This window comes from Folsomia candida, unplaced genomic scaffold (assembly GCF_002217175.1).
Source record: "Folsomia candida strain VU population unplaced genomic scaffold, ASM221717v1 Fcan01_Sc001, whole genome shotgun sequence".
Taxonomy (NCBI): domain Eukaryota; kingdom Metazoa; phylum Arthropoda; class Collembola; order Entomobryomorpha; family Isotomidae; genus Folsomia; species Folsomia candida.
Genome location: NW_019091193.1, coordinates 25995561 through 26017093, shown reverse-complemented (window position 1 = coordinate 26017093; position 21533 = coordinate 25995561). Strand labels below are relative to the sequence as shown.

Below are 21533 nucleotides of genomic sequence, written 5' to 3'. Positions count from 1 at the left end.
CAGCACGAAAGAATTGGTGCACCGACAAAACGAGTCAGGACACTCCAGCGAAAGTGGGTTTTATGATGGCAGCTTATTGTTTGTGCTACGAGGGAAGTTGAGATGAAAGTGAAAGCAGACCAGCATATCACGCCGAGAAGGCTGATATGTCCTTGACAAGCAATGCAAATGACAACCAGGACCAAGAAATGCGTCGACGAATGGACTTGGAGGACCATGTCGTCACGATGTGTCCATATCTCTTCGATTACGGCTTGACTGATAACATTCAATTTCTATTCGTCCACTTATACACAACTTTCTCCCAGCATTGAGTGATTGCACAAGAAGATGAAGCTGTGTGCGTCTCCCTCCAGCTCGAATGAAATTGCCCACTGCCCTGTCTGCACGGAGAAAGCGAGTCAACAATATGTATGCTACTTTCACCCTGACTGGATTCCATTCTACTCTGCATACTGCTCCTCCTGCTGCTGCTGTCAAATTCTGAAACTCAATATAGCTCCGGAAAAAAATCCGTCTTGTTGTATAAAACGGAATGGCACAAAATGAATTTTGCGTACATTTCACCACTGAAAGGATTTTTGTATGGCTTCAGTGCTATTTGCAGAGAGAGGGACTGGATTTGTCAATTGTGTGCGTCGCAGAGGTTGTTGGTTATTACGAGGCTTCCTGAGAGAAGTTCAGCATTGCCAGTTGTTGTCCATATGTACCAAATGAGATGCTGGCTCCTAGTTTTGCTCGCCACCCACTTGGGCAAATTCGGGGAGATGAAAGCCGAGGCCCATCTCCGAATTTCTGCCACTTCCACTCCGGACTCTGACCCCTGAGCACCAGCCACGCTTCACGCACTCATCTCAGTTCTCCTCACACATTTTCACTGCACTGCACTGCACTCCTCACTTTGTTCTCTCAGTTTGGTTTCCTCCTGCACGATTTGCACGAATTTTGCCAGCACCAGTTTCGTTTTCCTTGTTTTCTGATTAAAAATAACTCGAGAGAAAGTAGTTTATCTCATTTTTATCAACTCGACAATTTGCATTTTCGAAAAAAAAACACGAGTACGTGCACATATTATTTACGTTTAGTCAGCAGTACAACAGAGTTCAAGCAGCCCATTTCGGGAGGTTGTAAATTGTGTCTCCCACGGAGCCAGAGAAAGCTTATTACTTCAGCCTTAAAGGACTCCTCTAATCCTCTTATCTGCTCCCTCAGCTTCAATTAATTTACTCAGCCTTCACGTAATCCCTTATTACATTAAAAGACCTGCACTAATAGCCCTCCCACAGTCGTCGCACAATTCCCGATGGTCTTTTTTAAAAGGACAACTACCAGCTCTCCTGTCGTGTGTGCCGAGTGAATTGAAATTGTCGCAAATAAATTACACTAATGTGCATTCTAGTGAAAAAGGAATACAAATCGATCTAAATTCGGTGTATTAAGAAAGGCAGAGTGAATTGAAATTATTCATCCGTATCACAGACTGCTTTCCAGCAAGATAATTACCTGAGTGCGTTGATGGTCTGCATAGTCACAAAAAGACCTAATTCGACGGGTGAATGATAAATAGGGCAATTTTACACATTCTAGTTGACAGTGTAAATATTGAGGACTGTTCCGAGTGTGGTGCTTATCAAGCAAGTTTTTAGATAACACTAGTAAGTAGCACAGTAGTAATTTAGTAGAACTCGTTCATTGTGCCAACTTTTTTTTACTTTCATTTCCAATCTGCCCTACTCCACGTGCTCGTCTCTCCGGGTATCGATACAACATTGCTGGGTGGTAAAAGCCCCGTTATGCCAAATACAGCGACCTGACTAACTCGTGGTGTGTCGCTTGTTTCATGGTTTGGAGCACTGCATGGATTCTCGCCGTTATTATTTGTAAGACAACCTCTACACGTTTTTGCACTTAATTGAATAAGAAATCCCCCATCAATCGTCTTGACCATATAGATACATATTTAAGCACACGCATTGAAGTAGGCGCACCCAGTCACCAATATAATAGTGAAAGGGAAACATGCATATAAAATTTTAACCAAACTCATTATCATCGTCGCGGACAACTTCTTTAAAGCGACTATTGTGCTTTGGATCGATTAAAGTAAGTAGAACTGAGCCGGAAAATAGTTAAGTAGAGCAGCAGTGTCAATACAGCATTTCACACGTACTTCATAATTTGGTGCACCACAAGTACGATTCATATTTATTTATTATTATCAGGCAAACACAAATATTCTGTGGAGCACAATAACGAGCACAACGTACGTTGTGTGATGTACGTACAATTCAATAGCATCTCTGAAAAGCTATCAATTTACATGGACTAGTTGTACAAGGCTGGTGTTTGAAAGTCTCCCAACCATTTGTTTACCAATACTGATGAGCACAGCAGACAAACATATTTATAAATAATATTTGTGTCCATGAAACGTAACCAATTACGCATTCAAAAATTAAGCAGATAAGAGCAGACAATGCAACTATTTATCCAGAGGAAGTGCTTATTTTGCAATTTGTTTCCACATCATGCTCTGTGCGGTTGATTGTGCGTTGCAGCGCTGATAAAATCTATATTTGATACGGAACCATATTATTTAAATCCTTCATTCAACCTGTATTTCTAATTTCAGCTGAAACGCGACTCATTACTCATCCTCAGTGTGTGCATTAGTGATTCTTCAATGTACAAGACTCGCGACCTGAAAATATTTCATGAGACTTGAGACAATCTGCACTCCTCGGCTTGTAATGTGAGACATTTTTCTATGCAAACGTAGCCAAACAACAAGTGATTCACGACAATAATAACGTGACCTGTATAAATATAATGCAAATGCGTATATTAATATCAGGTAAAGCTCTTTTAAATCCAAATTCTAATCCATCATAAAGTTGCAGCCCTTCAATTACAACTTGGATCAGAAGTTGAACAACTTGTGAAAACTTTGGAAATATTTTACGCTGTCGGATTGTAAAACTGATATCTTCATAAAGAACAAAAAGAGTTTCAGCCTGGTTGACAGACTCGAGTAAGTTGCGGGTTTAATAAGTTGGTGGAAAAACAGCGAGATTTATTGAACGTCAAACGACCCCCGAGAACCGAGCAAATGAGGTTATACTACTACCATAACCATTCTCTGCTCTGAAATACCACTGTCATTTGATCTTTGATCTCATTAATAAGAATAAAACAAAGTTGACAGATTTGAGCAAGTTTCCAGCCATAATCTTCTCCGCCTAGACCTCCACAGTATTACACATACATATGCATGTACATATACGTATATATTGCATATTGATGCTTTAGTAGAGCATCAATTGACCACCCAGAAAAAGTCAAGTCTCATTCAGAATTTTATTACATTGTGAATCCAATCGAGGAAATTACAGCTTCGACGATTTAAATTAACTCTGGGGTGCAGCAACAAAGGAGGGGACGATGTAAATAGAACATATCTGTGATACACAGCTCGCGTGTTTGTTCTTTGTTGCCAACATCCAGTTATATTTAGTCGAGTCTGCAATAACTGGACATTTGCATAGCCGTTGCTTGCTGGACATCATTATGAATTGAGCGTTTAAATTGCGTTAGACTGAGCTCTGATTCTGGCACAATGCATTAAAATTAGATGAAGTGATGGACCTTATTAAAACAGAGGAGAGGATGTGTTGGATCGTGTAAAATAAATTGAGCTCCCGTCTGCTGTATTATTATGACACTACCACCATTCATCCCGTCCTCAGTTGATGGATGGGTCCGAATTGCAAATTTTATTGTCATTTTGACATCACATCATTAATGTTGGCTTCTGATCTCGCAGCCACAACCACTTTGTACATGATTCTGTGGTGCAAGTATACCTACTCCTCATGCTACTCCTCGTTGCTTGCTTATTGTACTCGTGTATCCTCCAAGAGAACGACTCAGTGCATAATACAATCCGCTATGAATGCAATGTAACTCAGACGAGAGCTCGCGTTGAATAGGAATCGGATGAATTTGACGACCCTGCTGTATTCAAGAGCACATCATTTGCGATTGTGATTTGTGAGTGAAATAAAGTAAAGTGATTGATAAGTACAATGGTTAGTAGTCTGCTTAATGCTGAGCTGAGCTGGAGTCAGTCGTCGCCACTTGACGATTGTTACTATTAATCCAAATTGCATGCTTGTCATTAACCCGACTCTTCATCATCGACGCTGCTTACTGCTCAGCACTCCCCTCGAGCCACCAGTTGCATCCCAAAAACAAGTGATCCCTTCCCAGTATTCAGATAAAGCCAGCGCAACACCAAATGAATTCGGCATTCCATTCAACTCATTAATTGTTTATGCAAACGGTGCCAAAATATTTCCAAAATATTTTGAAAACAAAACAATCTTAGCTGAACGCGATTCATTTTGGAAGAGCGTATGCGATTGATACACATTCCACAGTGCACGACTGAATAACTAACTGGTGGTCAGGTTCAATTTCTGAATTCGTAAAAGTATTGTAAAAGTGTGAGAGGCGCAAGAATGTCGCTCCCCGCAAGTCCTGAAAAGCTGGGGACGCCGGCTGCGAGCGACGCGAACGGTGAGACGAAGGAGGCATCCTGTGGGGGAAACGATGAGGGGGCCCTGCGGGAGGAATGTCAAGTGTACCGTTTCCGTTGGGTGGTGCTCATCCTCTTCGTCGTCTACAGCATGTCCAACGCCTTTCAGTGGATTCAATTCGCCATCATCAACGGGCTGGTGGGCCAGTTTTATGGGTAAGGAACTCGTGGCAATTTTACAGATATACCTAAATATATGCACATATGATTAAGTAGCACTTTGTCTTGCTATCAGGGTTTCCGACGGAATTGTAGACATGACCAGGTATGAAAACAGTTTGCAAAAATATTCAAGTTCAAAAGTATTTAATTCATGATTTGTCTTTCAGTATGATTTACATGATTACGTACATTCCTCTCATCTTCCCGGCCATGTATTTCCTCGACAGATTTGTGAGTTCATGCTCCATCCTATTTATTGTTTAATATGTAGTTATATGGCTTCCTTTAATTATGTCAATGCACATCAGTTTCAACTAACGAGCACTAACGAATGGTTAATTCAAAATTACAACCAATCATACAGCTGGTGAATATGCCAACTAACAATTTTATGTTTGAAATCCATGTATTATTTTTTTATATAACAATTTTGCCATTCTAGCTTGTACATTAGTTTTTTAAGCTACACCAATCAGTCTCTGCAAATTGCTATTGATTTTCCAAAGTTTCTATACAAGCACTATTCTGTACCATTTGTAAGATTGTATGCATTTAATTTGACGTGTTTCTGTGAGCAGGGGTTGAGGAAGGCAGTGCTAATTGGAAGTTTTGGAACGGCGTTGGGGTCATGGATAAAAGGTGACAAGCTTGAATTTAAATAAATTCCACGTTCCCCATTTTCTCGTCTGAAAAAGTATTTGCGTATGTTCACAGTTTTCTCCGCCTCGCCGAATCTGTTTCCGGTGGCCTTCATTGGCCAGACGGTCGTGGCAGTGTCACAAATCTTCATCCTTGGAATTCCTCCCCTTTTGGCTGCCGTTTGGTTCGGGCCGAGCCAAGTGTCCTCTGCTACGGCCATCGGAGTCTTTGGAAATCAGGTACGACTCGATGGAATCCCTAATTTAATTAGGCGAAGTTAGGGAATCATTTTAATTTCGAGTGCTGCTGAATCTCAAACGAAAGGGAAAAAGCTCATGAATTTTGAAAACAAGAGAATTTAGCTCATATCATCGCCCCATGCCGTAGGTACGTTCGTATGACGAGCGGCGAAAGTATTACACATAAACGAATGTAATCCTGCTGCATCCTAAAACTCTTCAAGTTATGAGCCATATAAGAGCCCTGTTGATTTCCAGTTGGTGAGAATGGTGGTATATGCATTTATAGCTCGCATTTGCAGAGACATGAATGCAATAGCTTGTCATCTGCCATCGCTTTCTCCCCAATGCCAAAGACTCTGGAATATATAATGCTGAGAAGTTTACCAGGAAAGGGAGGAGTTTTATGTCATCATCATCTTTGGAGGTGTTGCATGGAGAGGAAACCCACATTCACTAAATTCACTCAATTGAGGTTTGAAATCACCAGTCTTAGGATGAAATCACCACTTGCCAACTTGGAACGGATAAGGCTTTAGATTTATTCAGTTCATAAATTAGCAAGAGTATGGTGGCTGCTGGAGGTCGGGCTCAAATGTCACAAGACAATTGACTTGGATGGTTTCGAGGACCATTTAATAATTCGGTCTTCTAGAATAGCAGACATTATCTCATTTCTATTCATTCCTGAATGACGATGGTGGTTTATGCATGCACATTTTTAGGCTCACATTATCACAATCCCCCAAGTTGAGAGAAAGTAATTATATGATCATCGATTTAGCAATTAAGTGAATTGGTTGTTGGTGGGATACGTAGCATGCCCGGGTACATGAAGAATAATCGGTCTAACTCTTTGTTGCTGGCAGCTTGGTGTCGCAGCGGGGTTCGTACTTCCTCCAATGCTTATAAAAAATGGGACGCAGGAAGAAATGGCGCACGACTTTCAAGTGATGTTCATTGGGACCGGTTGCATCACTGCTGTTTTATTCGTCGCTGTAATTTTCTGTAAGTTACGTCGTTTCCTTTTCCGCAATTACAATTCCACCCGATACACAATTTATCGATGAAGGACACCCATTCGATATGCTTTCTCATCCTTCCCCAGTACTGCATGCCTAAGTCCTTGGTAGTACTTTGGTGTAACATGTGTACTTCTAAATATGTAAATACGTACGTACACATGTATGGTCATTTTGGTTTTAAATATTTTGTCGTGTACTTTACAGTGTTCCGGGACAAGCCACCGACGCCACCGAGCATGTCTCAAATGGCACTCCTCACGGCTGACAAGGAACCCTACGTCAATTCCATCAAGCGATTGTTCACCAACAAAGGCTACCTTCTGCTCCTCACGAGCTACGGAATGAACGTCGGCGTCTTCTACGCCATTTCCACCTTGCTCAGCTCATTCATCTTGAAATATCATCCCGTAAGTTGCTTTACCCGTAAAACTTTGCTCCGAACCTTGGTTTTTACTCTAACCAATATTTGTCAGTTACCAATATTTTGTGTAATACATGGTAGGGCTAAAAATTGCTAAATTCGCACAAAAAAATGATGGATAGCGAAGGAAAATGATTCTATTGGGTTACAAATCACTATAATGACCAAAACCTAAGTAGATATACGACTGATGTATTGCTCAATTTGTGGCAGGAAGTATCAGAATTCAAATTTATTGTAAAACTTTTGGAGGGATATTTTACAAAAACAAAAAACGATACAACGGTTTTTCGAACGTCAATGTTAAAGCCGAAACCATTCCCAAAAGAATTTGAGAAGCGTTCCAGTCCGACCGGCACGACTCTGCTAAATAGTCCTTGAAAACGAAAGAATCCAAACGACGAGGGTGTTTCTCATGTAATTTGCTTGCTAGTCATTTCGACGTGCAAAGTATTTGACAATTTTCTTCTGCTCTCAAATCCCTTTTGTGCTTTCATAGTGCCGGCACGTCCAAAGTTTCGGTGTAAATTGCAAAGAGTGCAAAATTTCTAACAAGGAGTTTGCAGATGTGTGCATTCCTGTGAATTTGGTCTGTGGCATTTTCACAACCAACGAGTCCCCATTTTCCAGTTCCGTCCTGTTCGCTCCTAAGTTAGTGCCTGGGCGGAAATTTGTTGGGACACAGCGTTGGTGGAGAAAGGAGAGGAGTAAGAAGGATGAAAGTAAAAGAGCCATTTTCCATTTGTGGCTGGTTTACACTGTTACCACAAATTTCGGGAGTGGATGATACAAGCCACGAGTGCGAGTTCTGATACGATTATGACGCCAACAACGGACCACATTGCCGCACAAACACCGAGAAAGAGAGTGTATGACATCAGTATTACTCCACAGATTCTGTCCTTTTCCTGGTTGGAAATTACTCTGTATGAACCTGCCCGTTGTACTGAATGAAATTGGTGTTAGAACGAGACAACAAATTACAATTCTCACGTACGTCATCATACGTACAGTACGTACACTTGCATAAGTATGCAGTAGGACGCCTGATAACATTGTTTCTGTCTGCTTCTCATAGTAATGACACTCTCGGGATTTGAGACTGGCAGAATGTGAGGCATTTGGCTGTATTTTTCCACCTGAAAAATTCTCAGAGGTCTGAATGACACATAAGTTTCAAAGCAATGATATCATTCCTACGTGGCTCGGGTGTAGAAACTCATTTCATTTTATTGCAAATATTACGCCACCAGAAAAATTGCAATGTAGTACGATTACGAGATTCAGTAGGACACAATATATTATTTCATAATGCGGATGTGGGCAATGTTTATTTGACAGACTCAACTGAGACAATGTGAATGTCAAGGTCTTTCCAGCAGACACACATTTCCAGCCACATTTGCAAGACTGCGAGATAATTGTGTGGGTGTGGTGTGCGAGCGGAATACTAACGAGGTTGAAACGGTTAACGATATTCACTGTGCATATATACTGGCTCTTCAACTGGATATATGCATAATATGCATAATTCTTTCACCTCCTCTTATCTCAGCATACGTATACTAAAAGCAGAAGTATACATCACCCAAATACCTACTTGCCTCGCAATTAGGCATATTGTGCCTCCTCCTGGCTTATAGCATCGGTGCAATAATATGGTTGGCGACCCCAGCTTATCATGTCAGATTCCCACGCCGCTGGGTGGAAGAGCACTCCATAATTTATTGCACTTTGAGCCACATACTTGAAGAGAGCAAATGATTAGGACCAGTGTTTAATTAGCAGCATCACGTTCGTATAGCGTGACACAACCCGAAGCTGGATAACATTTGGGCGAATAACGATATTCCTACGTATACGATATGTGATCGCAACAATGTATCGCTTCAAAAATCAGCACAATGTTTAAGCTCCACTGGGAATTACTTATGTACCAGTCACATGAATATCTGTAGGATAACGTTGTTATCAAACTTACTTACGCCTACATGATCAACGTGCTATTTTCATGTTACAGGGGAAAGATGAGGATACTGGAAGAATTGGATTTATGATTGTCGTGTTTGGAATGATGGGTAAGGAAAGTCCATGAATCATACAAAAGTGATCTAAACATTGGGCTTTATAGGCTCTGTCGTATCCGGCTTAATTTTGGACAAGACTCGACGATTCAAGTAAGTAAACAGATTCTGTAAATTAACAATACTGCCAGAGATGAAGTAAATCTTGTTGTTTGCACATGTTTCTACATATGTAGAAATATTGTATCTAGCGTGCTCACCGTCAATATGTGTGCAAAGTATGGCATGATAAATTTAGTCTATTTGTGTCCTGTTCATCCTGTTCAGTGATCTGATCAAGTCGATGGTTTGACGAAATTCGGAATATACAGAGAGATCACAGGAAACAGCTCATGTGGGTTGATCTTTCAGTGTAATTGAATCGCAATTTCTTTTACCTAACTCAATCTTTCAAGTCTTTGAAGCTATTGTGATGAAAAATGGAGATTTGCTGGAAATAATATCAAAAAGATTGAGCTTCATCCTTTGAAGATGAGATTTCTACAGGCAAATCCCAGTTCAAACACTTTTTCTTCCCTGCGTGATCACTCACTTACAACCTCGTGCAGTATCAAATTGCTGGATTTGGTTGAACATCTTCCACATTATTCGACTCTTTTCCCAAGTTCGCACTCTCTCCGCCTTTGATGCTTGCTAAAGATTTTCTTTCTTGATGAAACCTTTTAAGGAAATCTATCCCACTGATCAAGTGAAATGGGGCAGAATTATATGGTCATTTTATTTATGTCTTCCCAACGGTCTACACGTAGTCCTTCTTTCACTGTGTGGACCATACATATTTGCATTTGGCACACTCGGTAAATTTGCCCATGCATTATCCTCGGGAGTGTTGGAAGGCGTGATTTTATGCAATCGCATCGTGTTAGGAGGGAAAGTGATTGGTATGAAATGTGTGCTCATGCCAGCTACTTTATTTCATTGCAGAGAAACAACGCTGGTTATTTATTTCCTCTCATTCGTGGGGATGGTCGTCTACACTTTCTCCCTCCCTCATGCCAACCACATTGCGTACATGTACGTCGTATTTGCTGCCCTTGGGTAAGTCTTTTCTCCAGTTTTTAAGCCCACATACTTCAGCCATGAAAGCATCAGCTAAATCTCACCATCATTGAATACTTTGGATGACAGATTCTTCATGACTGGATATTTGCCAGTGGGCTTCGAATTTGCTGCCGAGATCACCTACCCAGGTATTTCACTCATTGAACTAATATTTATTAGTTCAATTAATTTATTATTAGATGCTACATACATATATGCATTATCCCCAATGCATAACAAACTCAAAAAAATTGTACTCGGGTGATCCAAGTTAACTGGATGGTCTACGGAGGCAAAATGAGATTTTACATTTTCACATTCTTATCATAGTTTGAATGAACAAATTATCACAGACTAGACTTGAAAATAATGGCCATTTTTGTCATTTATAACTTTATGCGTTCCATTTTGCAATAATCAAACTTTTACCCATTACACAGAATCTGAAGGAACTTCTGCCGGATTGCTAAATGCATCAGCACAGGTATTCCATATTTATCTTCACTTCTTACACGTGGGACAAATCGTTTCCCTTCAAACGCTTAAGTTCACACTGGGTAACAAAGCAACGTGAGACTGGTTTAACCTTTCACAATTTGTGCACTAGGTGTTTGGAATAATTCTGACGGCGGTGACTCGGTTGGTGTTCGAGAGCAAGGTTGGAGACTTGGGGGCAAACCTCCTGCTCTGCGGGATCCTTCTGATGGGAGTGACAATGACGGCCCTTATCAAGGCGGACCTGCGAAGAACGATGGCGCAAAGGGCGTCCGTGGCCAGCCCGCCCTCCTACGAGAGCAGTGCGACGGTTCCAGAACCTTAAATTGGCTCGGTTTCAGTGATGCAAACATACAAACGCCAACTTCTTGAGATTATTTGTTCGAATGAACCCACCATGCATACGTATTTCACCAATTTACTCAATCACTGCTTCAGCTTTGTTCTGCTTTCCCTTTGGCAATGAATTGCAGTCACAAATCTCATGGAGAGAATCTCACTTTCATTAATTTCATTGATCAAATATACATGACAAACATACTGCGTCCCCAAATGAACTAAATACTTAATCAAAATCTGAAGGTAGAAATAAGCAAAGTTTGTAGATCAAATTGTAGGCAGAAAATTATGTGTGTATAGCAGACAGGCATGTTCGATCTGATGACTATAATGTTTTAGGACAATATTAGAATTAATCAAACTTGAACAAATTGGAACAAAATGTGGACAATATAATCCTGCAATCGGTATAAGTACACTATTTAGTATTTGCATAGCTTGCAATGCTCTGCTATCTACCTGTCTAACATATGTATGTAATTAGTTCTAGATACGTAAACTTTAGGTCCTAGATTCCGTCAACTCTATGACTCAAATCGATAATTTAATCATTCCAACTTTTGAATATAAATACGTACGTTAGACAATAATAAGAAAAAGTTGACAATATTTCTGCTCTCTCGCAAGAGAAAGCATTATCCAAATTCCAACACCAACTTATAATTCCTGCAACGACAATATTACTCTGTACTCGACAAAACGAGCTGTGTTATACGTCAAAAGCTTTACCCTTAAATTTATGAAAAATGTACTCAATCAATCATTGATGTTGTTTAATAGTGAAAATTTTACATATTTTGTTGTGGACTTGTGTATGTGTACCTCTGACACAGGCCATTTTACGGGTCGCCATTACGAGTGGCTGGTACCCACAAATTTACAAACGTTTCAGAAGGTTGTTCTTGATCGTGATTAATTACAGTTACTACTTTACAGTCATTACATGTGTAGCGTGTAGGTTGTGACAGTTTTAGAGCTCACTGAAAAATACAAACTTGGTAAAAGCAACAGAGTGTGATACCACTTTTTCAAACGTGCACTACTGGTCGGATGTTTAAATTTATGTATGCAAATCTATGTATGGTGCTCGAAGGATAATATTCTTGGAAAATTTAAACGATAAAAAGAATCAACACAATTTCAGCTACAAATTGCTATAGTTGTAAACAGCATGTTTCCAAGTATGTACATAGGTACCAATTTCTTCAGGTACAAGTAAACTTTTGCTTTAAAAGAGTATTAATTAAGCGTACTTATCTGTAAACGTAAATTCATTAATAAATTACTGTGTCAATTATGCTCTCTCTAAATTTATTGCTCTCGTCATGCTAATTGTTTATGTTTGTACATATATGCGAAAACTTTGCTTTGTGTGAACAATAAAAACTTTTTAATAAGAATGTCTCAATGCCAAAATTATTCAAAATCCATCAAAATTCATAACAGAATCCAATTAAACCAATTTTATTAAAGCCAATTAAAGCCTTTCCCATAACAATCTTCTTTCTTACAAACTCGATCTCGCTTGCAACAAATATTTGAATACTCTGAACACGCAATCCATACTGCTTTCACAAAGTGAAAGTCTTTGATGCACATACTTTATTAGATTGTCAGCCAAATCTACTGTTGCAATTTTTATTGCTGGAATATCACAAATGTTAATGAATTTGGTGGAAAAAAATGAAAGCAAAAATTCAAGTACAAAATATAAAGCTCAATAAACTTGCCGAATATGTGAACCACAAACGATTAAAATTCTAGTAATGCAACTTCTAGTTAAATCTGTACCATTTAACATTTCAATTATCATCATAAATGGTTTTTAAGGAATATTTTTGAGAATTACAAATATTTAGTCCGAGATTCGGAGCTGAAGCAGACGCAGGGAATTAGTTTTGGACAAGAACTTGGAATTCTTCGTAGCCCACTTCTTCTCCGCCGTAGCTGAAAAATTTAATTTTATAGAAAGGTTATTAATCAATTGCACTAATCCTTTCGTACTAAAACATTAAACTTGAATTAAAAGCTAGAAACCGACCTGATGTACATTTTGCCATGGCTGGGGTGGAATTTCCCCACCGTTTGAGCCCCCTCGTGAAGGACACGGCCAATGTACAGAGTTTCACCATCTTCGGTTTTTCCTCCTTCAATGGCATTGGCTGGAACGGCATCTCCGCTGGCGTCCACCCAGCTAACCGCATCAGGAGAAACTACCAAAACCTGCAAAAACAAATACAACCAATTTTTATAGCTTTGTATAAATAAAAAGCAAAAATGGTGGTAACATCGGAAATCTGCTACATAAATATGTATTACATAAACAACAAAGTTGAGAATTTATTTTCTAAAAGTTAAGGGGATGACAAGCAAGAAAAAATAGATAAATTTGTATTCGTGGGATTAAAAATGTGGTCTCGACGTCTGTTGTTCTGAGATAAATGTAGGGAAAGAATGGCGAGTGAGATTTTATCAAATGACAAATATATTGTTAGAGTTTTAAAAGAAAGATAGAAAAACAGCCAGTTTTTTGTGGCCGGGTACTTGGTGAGACAAAGCGTCGTGTCTCCAGACACAAGACACTCACTGTGACTGGGTTTAAGAGCAAAAGTTCATTAGTTATGGAAATCATGGGAAAGTTGCAGACCGTGAAGTTGGCAAAGGAAGGAAAGAGTTGAAAAAAGATGTGCAAAAAATGGACCTGGTAGTTGTCCTTGGCGTTCTCTGCTCCACCCCAAGGGACGTACCTATCACGTTAATTAGTAAATAATTCAGTCCTGTAAATAAATAGTTGGGTCAGTAATTTAATCAGTTTTACGACATACGCCACGCCATGTTCAGCCAAAAGTTTCCCAGGAATAGTTGCACCCTCGTGTTCGGCTCGAGCAACGTAAAGGGGGCTGCCTCCGTCCTCCCCACCTGCGAAGGCCCCCTCGGGAACCGATCCCGCACTGCCATCCACCCACTGAACCCCTTCGGGCAGGTCGCGCTTGGGTCGCTCCTCCGAAATCACCTCGTTCCCCTCAACTGCAGAAACACAACAAAATCAGCAAACATAATAATTACAACAACGCTATTGGCTGTCGTAATACGTAACCAAACATAAGATGCGAAAATTAGCAATCTGACCTAACTGGGTTTCTTCGCCACTCATGATGATGATGAGAAATATGCACTTGAATGAATTTGTAAAATCACACAAAGAGTTTTTGAAGTGAAAGGGTCCACGTCAGGAAAATGACTGAGCCGGCTGGCGCAATAATGCCACGACTTTATACGATTATTTATGGCATGAAAATAATGAGTGAGTATGAGACCTAGAAAGACTTTAACAATAACAGCGTCACCACTGCCAAACTTATTGCCACCCCATCACAGCATCTGCAGGCGTCAGCGAGATCATATCCAACCACGATCTTGTATGAGCGTATGTACAAGTCGAGTACTTTAGTAAATAGAATTGTACACGAATTCTTCGCAGTCATCATCACCATCCACCCCCAACTGCTACAATTAACATCCATTCACATTTTTACGACTCTCTCATCACTACGTTGTATAGACAACAATTCAGGAGCAGCAGTGTCAATTTATTCGCTCCATGTAATTGTAAACCGAGTGTAAAATGCAGCAAGCTTGAGTCATGTTTGAAGGAGTAGACAATAAGCTGTGTAATAGTAATAAGTGGCAGCTAGACAGACCAACAATAGCAACAACCCCATCCAAAAATTCGGTTGTTACAACTTAAAACGAGCCATAAAGGAAACGTTCCCCTATCCAATTTTTTGCTCTTTTGATTGTCCGTGCCTATAAAAAATTGCAAACCGTCGGAGACGTGCTTAGCTTTACAACCCAGTTAGAGCAATACTCCAGCTTGCTGTCTGCGGTTGGCTTCACTTGTTAGACCACCTGACAAATGTTGCTATTTATGAAGGTTCTCATCCAAAAATGCGAACTACTCGTCTTCAAATGCTTATAAGCCCTTCATGCAATTTCCTGTGAGAAAACAATTTCACAGGTTGGAAAAGACCTTCGGAAAATGCATTCATCCCGAGTGGGAAAGTGCGATGGTAGAATTCATGGCATCATCAAAAAATGCCTTTGTTCAGTCATACTCCACATTACCCAAGCAAGCTGCAAGAATGACTAATTTCTCACTTTCCAACTTATTAATTGAAATCTACCCTCCTCGCCTCGAAGAATGGGTGACAGCAGAAGAAATGAATCTTTCTGGTATGCATATGATTAATGTATTTTGCTCACGGGCTCATTACATCACGGGTGGAATAAATAGTTCCATGAAATGCTACCACCAAATTCCTAGGGTGTAGTTTACGTTGATTGTTTTAGTGCGTACGATAATGAAGACCAGTCTCGGAAGCTGGACCAAAATTATTTTGCAGATGAGGGCAGGATGTTTTAATCGTGTGTGCATTTAAACTCGTATCATTTTACGCTAGATGAGTAATCACTCTGAGGATGAGTTCTGCCACTGTATTAAGGACGGACTGAATTACGACGGAGAAAGATCAAGATCTCAATTTCATCGTGGCACAAATTGGATCCGATTCTTCTTGGTCGTGGCACCTTTCTAAATTAAGTTTTATAAGCTGATCAACAATTTTGTAGGACTCACGAAGCGAATTCGTTATTTCCATTGATTCTAATCACGCCAAATCAAGGTCACTCATTCGGGACGGCTTGTTACAGATATTTCAACACAACGTTTTCCATCTACGTCTAGGCAGGCCATTAATTGTCCATTCTACGAATAGCGAAATACAATATCCGCGATCATGGATAAGATCAAATCTTTTGTTTCCTGCGTCGCCATTGCAAACGTTGTGAGTTTGCAATGTATGGAGTCAAGTGAACATGAGCCAACATTTCGTAAATTTGCGTATTTGAAATGGATACGACTACTTGCAAATTCCAGCTCTAGTTGGTTCTGTTCTAAATTGAGTTATGTTTCGTGTCTCGTCTCATTCCATGCAGCATTGTGTAGCTGAAATGGCAATTGTAGAAGTAAATTTCTATAGCACATGTTTGTAAACAAATCCTGGCCTGGAATACTTGAAACGTGTCTGTTTTCAGACCTAATGAATCGCTGGAACCAGCAGATCGAGTATCCATTACCCCCAAATCCCCGTCATCTCAATGAATTATGTACGAGTAAAAAACCAACTCTGCTCTGCAGATAAAGCTAACCAGCAAAATCCAACAAATCCTAATTATGCATGGCATTCTCGTAATTTATATTCCAAGAACACTAATCGTAAAACTCGTGCATTAAATGAACCCATGGCCTTGTCAGCTTTATCATGTTCCAACCTAGAAAATTGACGTTCAAGCAGTAGTTGTGTATTTACAAATTCTAAAACTAATGTCTCGAATGCGTTCTATACAAGAAGAGGTTGCACAGTTAGGAACGGCTGAGGAAGAAAAAATATGGCAAAATTTACCTCCGCCATCCAAAATCCAATTGCCATCTGAGCCATAAGAAGTACGAATTCCGAAATGAGAAACGACGAATGGTTCGGGATTTGCCCATGACAAGAAAGGTTCCGTCTCACCATCACGCCCAACCTACACAAATGGAAATTAATAAAGCGCATGAATTGCTAATAAGTATGGAGTTCAGTTTCAAGAATTTGATTGACGGATATGCGATGGTGGGAGTGACTTTGTGGAGTTCATCACCAAGTACAAATGCACATTGTATGTACCTGAATGGCTGCGTGGCTTAATCGCACCCAAAACCTCTGGAACTCATCGCGACTGACACCGCCAGGAGCTTCAGCGACATCAGGTTTTTCTTGGTTGAAGCGTATGGCTGATTTCGTGCCATTCCACCCACCCAAGAAAATCTCGTACAAGGGTTTGGCTGCCTCGGGCCCACCTGCCAAAGCAATGTGGGCATCGTTCTTGGCCTGCACGGAAAAGTCCAGTTGAGCACCATGCACAGGGAACCACTGGTAATCAAAACTTGTGTCGGTATGAACATCCCGAATTCCTGAGAAAGTGGACAAACTTTAGCCAATTGCTTCTAATAATCATGCATCGATGCATCTACCACTCCTATTTTGGTCCAACTTTAGCAGTTTTGTGAGCTAAGGAGAGGGTTAAACAAATAGCATTGAGTTAAAGGAGAAAGTATGTACCATCAATCTTCCAATCTCCTGTTGCACTCCATGCCGTTCGCACTCCGAAGTATCGGATCTCGTACGGTTGATCATTCTTCCAGGTGATGAATGCCTCAGAAGCTCCCTCGAGGCAGACGGCAACTTGTCCATCCTCAGTCCATGTCACGATGAATGTCTTGGCCTCATCCGACGAGAGGAGAGAAGGAGTGTCAACTTCAGCCTTGTTGGGCCTCTCGTCATTGAAACGAATCGCACTCTTAGAGTTTTCCCATCCTCCCAAAAAGATCTCAATCATGGGTTGAGAGCCCTGTTGTGTCGACAAAGCAATATGAGCATCGTTGGCCGCCTTAACGTTGACTCTGACACTGTGCTTGGTCACAGGGAAGAACTTGTAGGTCGTGCTGTCCTCGGTGTACACGGTGTCTGCGAGACAAGGATTTCTATTACATTTGGCATTCAAATTACCTTAAGTCCACGCGTATCAACCCCTGACAGCAGCTGCATGATCCACCAAGAGTTGATAAAATGCATGGCAAATGGGGAGGATTTAAATTCATATGAAATTGAAAAACTTTCCAGTTCGCAATTTCAGGGGTATTTACGAGAAAGCAATTTGGTCAACATTCAATCTGGGCTTAGTATACGTCCGTTCGTACGTATTTGGTAGTGCTGGATTGCATTTGAGCGGATTCGGTTTGCTAATGCGCTTCATATCTCGACTTACTTGGTGGTGGTGCTGTACGGTCGTGTGGTTTCAAATACTTTCAAAAAAGAACTAGCCAACCATGCCTCACTTTGTGCAATTTTCGGGTCTGGCGTTGGTTCTTGTGGTGGCACATTTGCAATTTGCGTCATGGAATGACTGCACATGGTGCGAAATTACCAGCAAAACAGAGTATCAAATGCAATCAAGAGGAAAGGAAAGCTTGGAGTATGGTCAGAATAAATCCAGAGTTTATATAACTGCACAAAAGCAGTTGTGTGTGACTCTGAGCATTTTTTGACGTCTAAATAACTCAAAAAATTACAGGATGTGATATGTACATGATAAAACTAAAATTCTGCGACTAAACTGATCCTAAAAAAATATGAATGCGACTAAAGTGGAGTTAAAGTGGATGGATTTTATATCATCATTCTTCCTCCAACTAATTGGTGATGGTACTCATTAATTCTAATGCTGAATTAGGCATGTATGTGGGAGAAGGCTGATTCAATGATCTGATGCAGTTGAACAGCAGAGTACAATCAACTTTTGGATTTTAACAACCTCCACTCCTCCATTCTCATTGAGTCTTTTATGCATTTTTATAAAATAGCACATTTGTGGCAAAGTCATAAAAAATCGTTTATCCGCCACAACAAAGCATTGCATTATCTGTTGTCTTCTGCAGTCTAGTCAAGATGCATAGAAATAATACGCGTCTGTTGCTGCATAAACCAGTAAGTTCCAGAATGTGCAGATTGACCTCTAAAAGTTCAAACATTATTTATGCCCATGGGCAAATTCGTGGGTTGGTTAGTTAGTGAACAGGACGTGGATAAAAGGTGCATTAAATTTGTAATCTCCTCATCGTCGTATGTATCTCCTTATAAACTGAGGAGGAGACGCATTTCAGAGATTATGCACAACTACAGACTACAACCAACCGGGTATAATACAATAACATATACAAGCGTGTAGACATATATGCACATTTGCATAGCACACATTTACTCCTCGGACAACTAGAAAGCATCTCACTACTTTATGACATTCTTCCTTTGGGTGTTGGTAAATTCATGCAGTGATGGCAAAGCCTCAATAGGAATTCTGGTTTTTCTTCATTACATTGGAGAATTATGGAAATTATGCATCCTCGTGCATGAACACCTACATACATTCACCTCAACGGAGGAATACTTGCAAGAAACTGTGGGGAGAAAGAGATTTTATTGTCCGACAGAGGAGAACTAAAGGAAATAATACGGACTTTTTGCTCAAAGATTGAGATTGAATCCCACGAGTTGATGGAGCAACACGTCCATCTCCCTTGGAACAGAGTAGAAAAGGATGTGTTGAAAAGTGGACGGATTTCATAAAACCGAGAAGTGGAAGGCATTTCTACGATCCATTTTCCTGGCAGATGAGATTAGACCTCCATCAAGACTTTCAACTGATTCACACATCATCCAGGAAAGTCTGGGCTCTCGTCACTCCAAATCGCTTTCCCCATTTCTCTCCAAAAAAGCCCTGCATTTCCTGCCATGGAGGAGATAGGCTGGATACGTAGCCTCTGTTTTTATCTTCCTCTCTCTCCCTCTAATGTCCTACTTTTAAAGTCTTATTATTGTATTATAACAGGCCCCCACCCACGAGGGAGAGATCGTGAGACTGTAATGACCATTCTTTTGACAAGGAGCGAGTGAGTAAATCAACGGAGTAAAAACGCTCTTCGTGACAATACCAACAGAATTTGAACATTTCTTGAAAAGTCGTGAAAACCAGCCCACATGGTTCCTATTTTATATCCCTGTTAGCACGGCATTTCTCTTCACCTTGAACAAATCATAAGGTAAACGATCTGACAAAAGTTGGGACAAGTCTCCTCACAAACAGAATTTCTTTGTCACGGTTAAATGGGAAAAGAAAGACTTACTGGGCATTTTGCAAGGCTTGTGGTTCCGCTGGAGAATTGGCTGATGCTGCTTCCGCTGGAATATTTCTGTATAATGGGAGAAAATGGAATGAGTGAGATGTAGACTTTAGATTGGGAAATTCACAGGCAATGAATTTGATTCAATGTTGCAGAAGTAAGCTGAAGAAAGAGATTTAAGATTCCTTCCTCCAGAGTTGGGCTAATGCCAAGGAACGAACAAACTGAGAAAGAATTGGACACATTCAACGCTTTCTTCTATTTCTGCAAATGCAAATTGTGATGCTAATATTATACCCGAAATGACTTATAAGAAGAAGTCAGAGATTATATAAATGTGCACCCACAATAATACTTAAATTGTTGAAAAATCAGCTTTCTTCGTTCCCTATTTATTCCTAAAAGTCGTGACCACCTAAACGAGAAAGAGTGTGCTGAACGTCTTTTAAACCAGTATTTATCTCCTCTCTGATAAGGATAAATTAGAGCCGGACTAATAACTTGAGACAAAATTAATCTGCATAGGAGTGAAATAATGAGAAGTACCGGCTTTAAATGAGCTGAAGGTCGAGAAGCAAAGTTGTTTGTGTACTCACAATTTGTTGCTGATTATTTTGCTAATGATTTAGGAAAGAAGGAGATGATGAGGCAATGATTCACCGGCGTCGGTCGATGTGTTCTTGACTCACTGGCACAGCACACTGGTCATAAGAAACATTTGCTCGCGAGCTTGTCTTTCTTGAGTCGTTAGTTAGTTGGTTCGTATTGAGGGGTGGATGTGGGATAAATTTTTATCTGTAATGAGAAAGCCGGGTCTGGCTCATCATTTCTTTTTCTACAAAACTATCTACCTTTGCTTGCGGTGAATGAGGCGGATTTCATAAGCTGCCTGCATACGTGGACAATATTTATTTGCGACTTAGCGAATACACAAACACGGAGTGGCCCCAAATGCACAATGAAAAGGTTACGAGTAGGTAGTCTTCTACTGCGAACAAGCTATTTATATGCATCCATGTATGTGTGGCTTTCAGTGCTGAGAGTTATGGGCAACGAACCGCTGCGGAAGATTCTAATAGGTCATTTCATTGCTGATGTGGTCAATTTCCAAGTTTGAACTGTAACCATAAAATCCTGGAGAAATGGGAAAAAATTGCCACAATAACAATTTAGCGTGTGAACAGGGACACGGGAAAAAGTTGGCAATTTATAATTTATCTTATCAGCCAAACGTGACAACCTCGACGAACCGGTGATTTGTTTATTTACATAGAAAGAACCAAACAAAATGTCGCATTGATTCTGGATGTAGCCGGTCCGCAATTTCCAGACTGCAAGCTATGCTGCTTCTTACTACATAATATATACTACATGTATAGCGAATGAATCGAGTCGTCGATATTAATCAGAAATCTGCGCATGCAAATCACTTGGCGTAAATGCATTTGATTGGCAAATATGGTAGTTATCTATCCATGCATACGTCCACACACTGGATGCAGGTCTATACATACAGCGAGATAATTGGAGCTTTTCTATTCCTCCTTATAAATATATTCTATAGTCTAGAAGTCGTTAGAGTCTGTGGCGATAAAATGTCGGTTTTAGTGTGTGGTTCCATGCCTTTAGCAGTTAAATTAAATCCAAGCCACCAAAAACGGATGAGTCACAGACAGATTTAGATCCAGATATCCGCAAGTACAAAACTGCCA

The 21533-nt window shown here is 40.3% G+C and overlaps 2 protein-coding genes across 5 annotated transcripts; one reads left to right on the top strand and one right to left on the bottom strand.

Moving 5' to 3' along the window:
• The first annotated feature begins 706 nt into the window (after nucleotides 1-706).
• Nucleotides 707-12442, top strand: LOC110860475 (feline leukemia virus subgroup C receptor-related protein 2). Of its 2 annotated transcripts, none has more exons than XM_035846340.1 (15): nucleotides 707-1880; nucleotides 2633-2752; nucleotides 2895-4753; nucleotides 4833-4862; nucleotides 4927-4990; nucleotides 5338-5398; nucleotides 5474-5637; nucleotides 6507-6645; nucleotides 6867-7069; nucleotides 9104-9161; nucleotides 9215-9260; nucleotides 10092-10205; nucleotides 10296-10357; nucleotides 10649-10692; nucleotides 10816-12442. In XM_035846340.1, the coding sequence occupies exons 3-15, from the start codon at nucleotides 4521-4523 to the stop codon at nucleotides 11026-11028; spliced, it is 1431 nt and encodes a 476-aa protein (XP_035702233.1). In that variant the 5' UTR covers nucleotides 707-1880; nucleotides 2633-2752; nucleotides 2895-4520; the 3' UTR covers nucleotides 11029-12442. The 2 variants fall into 2 exon arrangements, with proteins under 2 accessions (XP_035702233.1, XP_021967973.1); XM_022112281.2 differs by having other exon boundaries at nucleotides 2633-2818.
• A 40-nt stretch (nucleotides 12443-12482) lies between these two features.
• Nucleotides 12483-20655, bottom strand: LOC110841586. 3 transcript variants are annotated; one of them, XM_022087630.2, is made up of 9 exons: nucleotides 20368-20655; nucleotides 19825-19890; nucleotides 17204-17608; nucleotides 16769-17055; nucleotides 16505-16628; nucleotides 13868-14069; nucleotides 13744-13789; nucleotides 13084-13265; nucleotides 12483-12989 (listed from the first exon to the last, which is right to left on the bottom strand). In XM_022087630.2, exons 2-9 carry the CDS (start codon nucleotides 19829-19831, stop codon nucleotides 12935-12937), a joined length of 1308 nt encoding a protein of 435 aa, XP_021943322.1. In that variant the 5' UTR covers nucleotides 19832-19890; nucleotides 20368-20655; the 3' UTR covers nucleotides 12483-12934. The 3 variants fall into 3 exon arrangements, with proteins under 3 accessions (XP_021943322.1, XP_021944040.1, XP_021944816.1); XM_022088348.2 differs by having other exon boundaries at nucleotides 20418-20655; XM_022089124.2 differs by lacking the exon at nucleotides 20368-20655 and adding an exon at nucleotides 20119-20242.
• Between the last annotated feature and the right edge of the window lie 878 nt (nucleotides 20656-21533).

What these genes read in the sequence shown, in the direction of transcription:
- LOC110860475 (XM_035846340.1), top strand. Translation starts at nt 4,521, where the DNA reads ATGTCGCTCCCCGCAAGTCCTGAAAAGCTGGGGACGCCGGCTGCGAGC. An exon ending in TCATCTTGAAATATCATCCC is followed by an intron (nt 7,070 to 9,103) that starts GTAAGTTGCTTT and finishes TTCATGTTACAG; the next exon opens with GGGAAAGATGAGGATACTGG. An exon ending in TGTCGTGTTTGGAATGATGG is followed by an intron (nt 9,162 to 9,214) that starts GTAAGGAAAGTC and finishes TGGGCTTTATAG; the next exon opens with GCTCTGTCGTATCCGGCTTA.
- LOC110841586 (XM_022087630.2), bottom strand. An exon ending in AGGAGATTGGAAGATTGATG is followed by an intron (nt 17,056 to 17,203) that starts GTACATACTTTC and finishes CCACTTTCTCAG; the next exon opens with GAATTCGGGATGTTCATACC. An exon ending in TTGGATTTTGGATGGCGGAG is followed by an intron (nt 14,070 to 16,504) that starts GTAAATTTTGCC and finishes GTGTTTCTGCAG; the next exon opens with TTGAGGGGAACGAGGTGATT.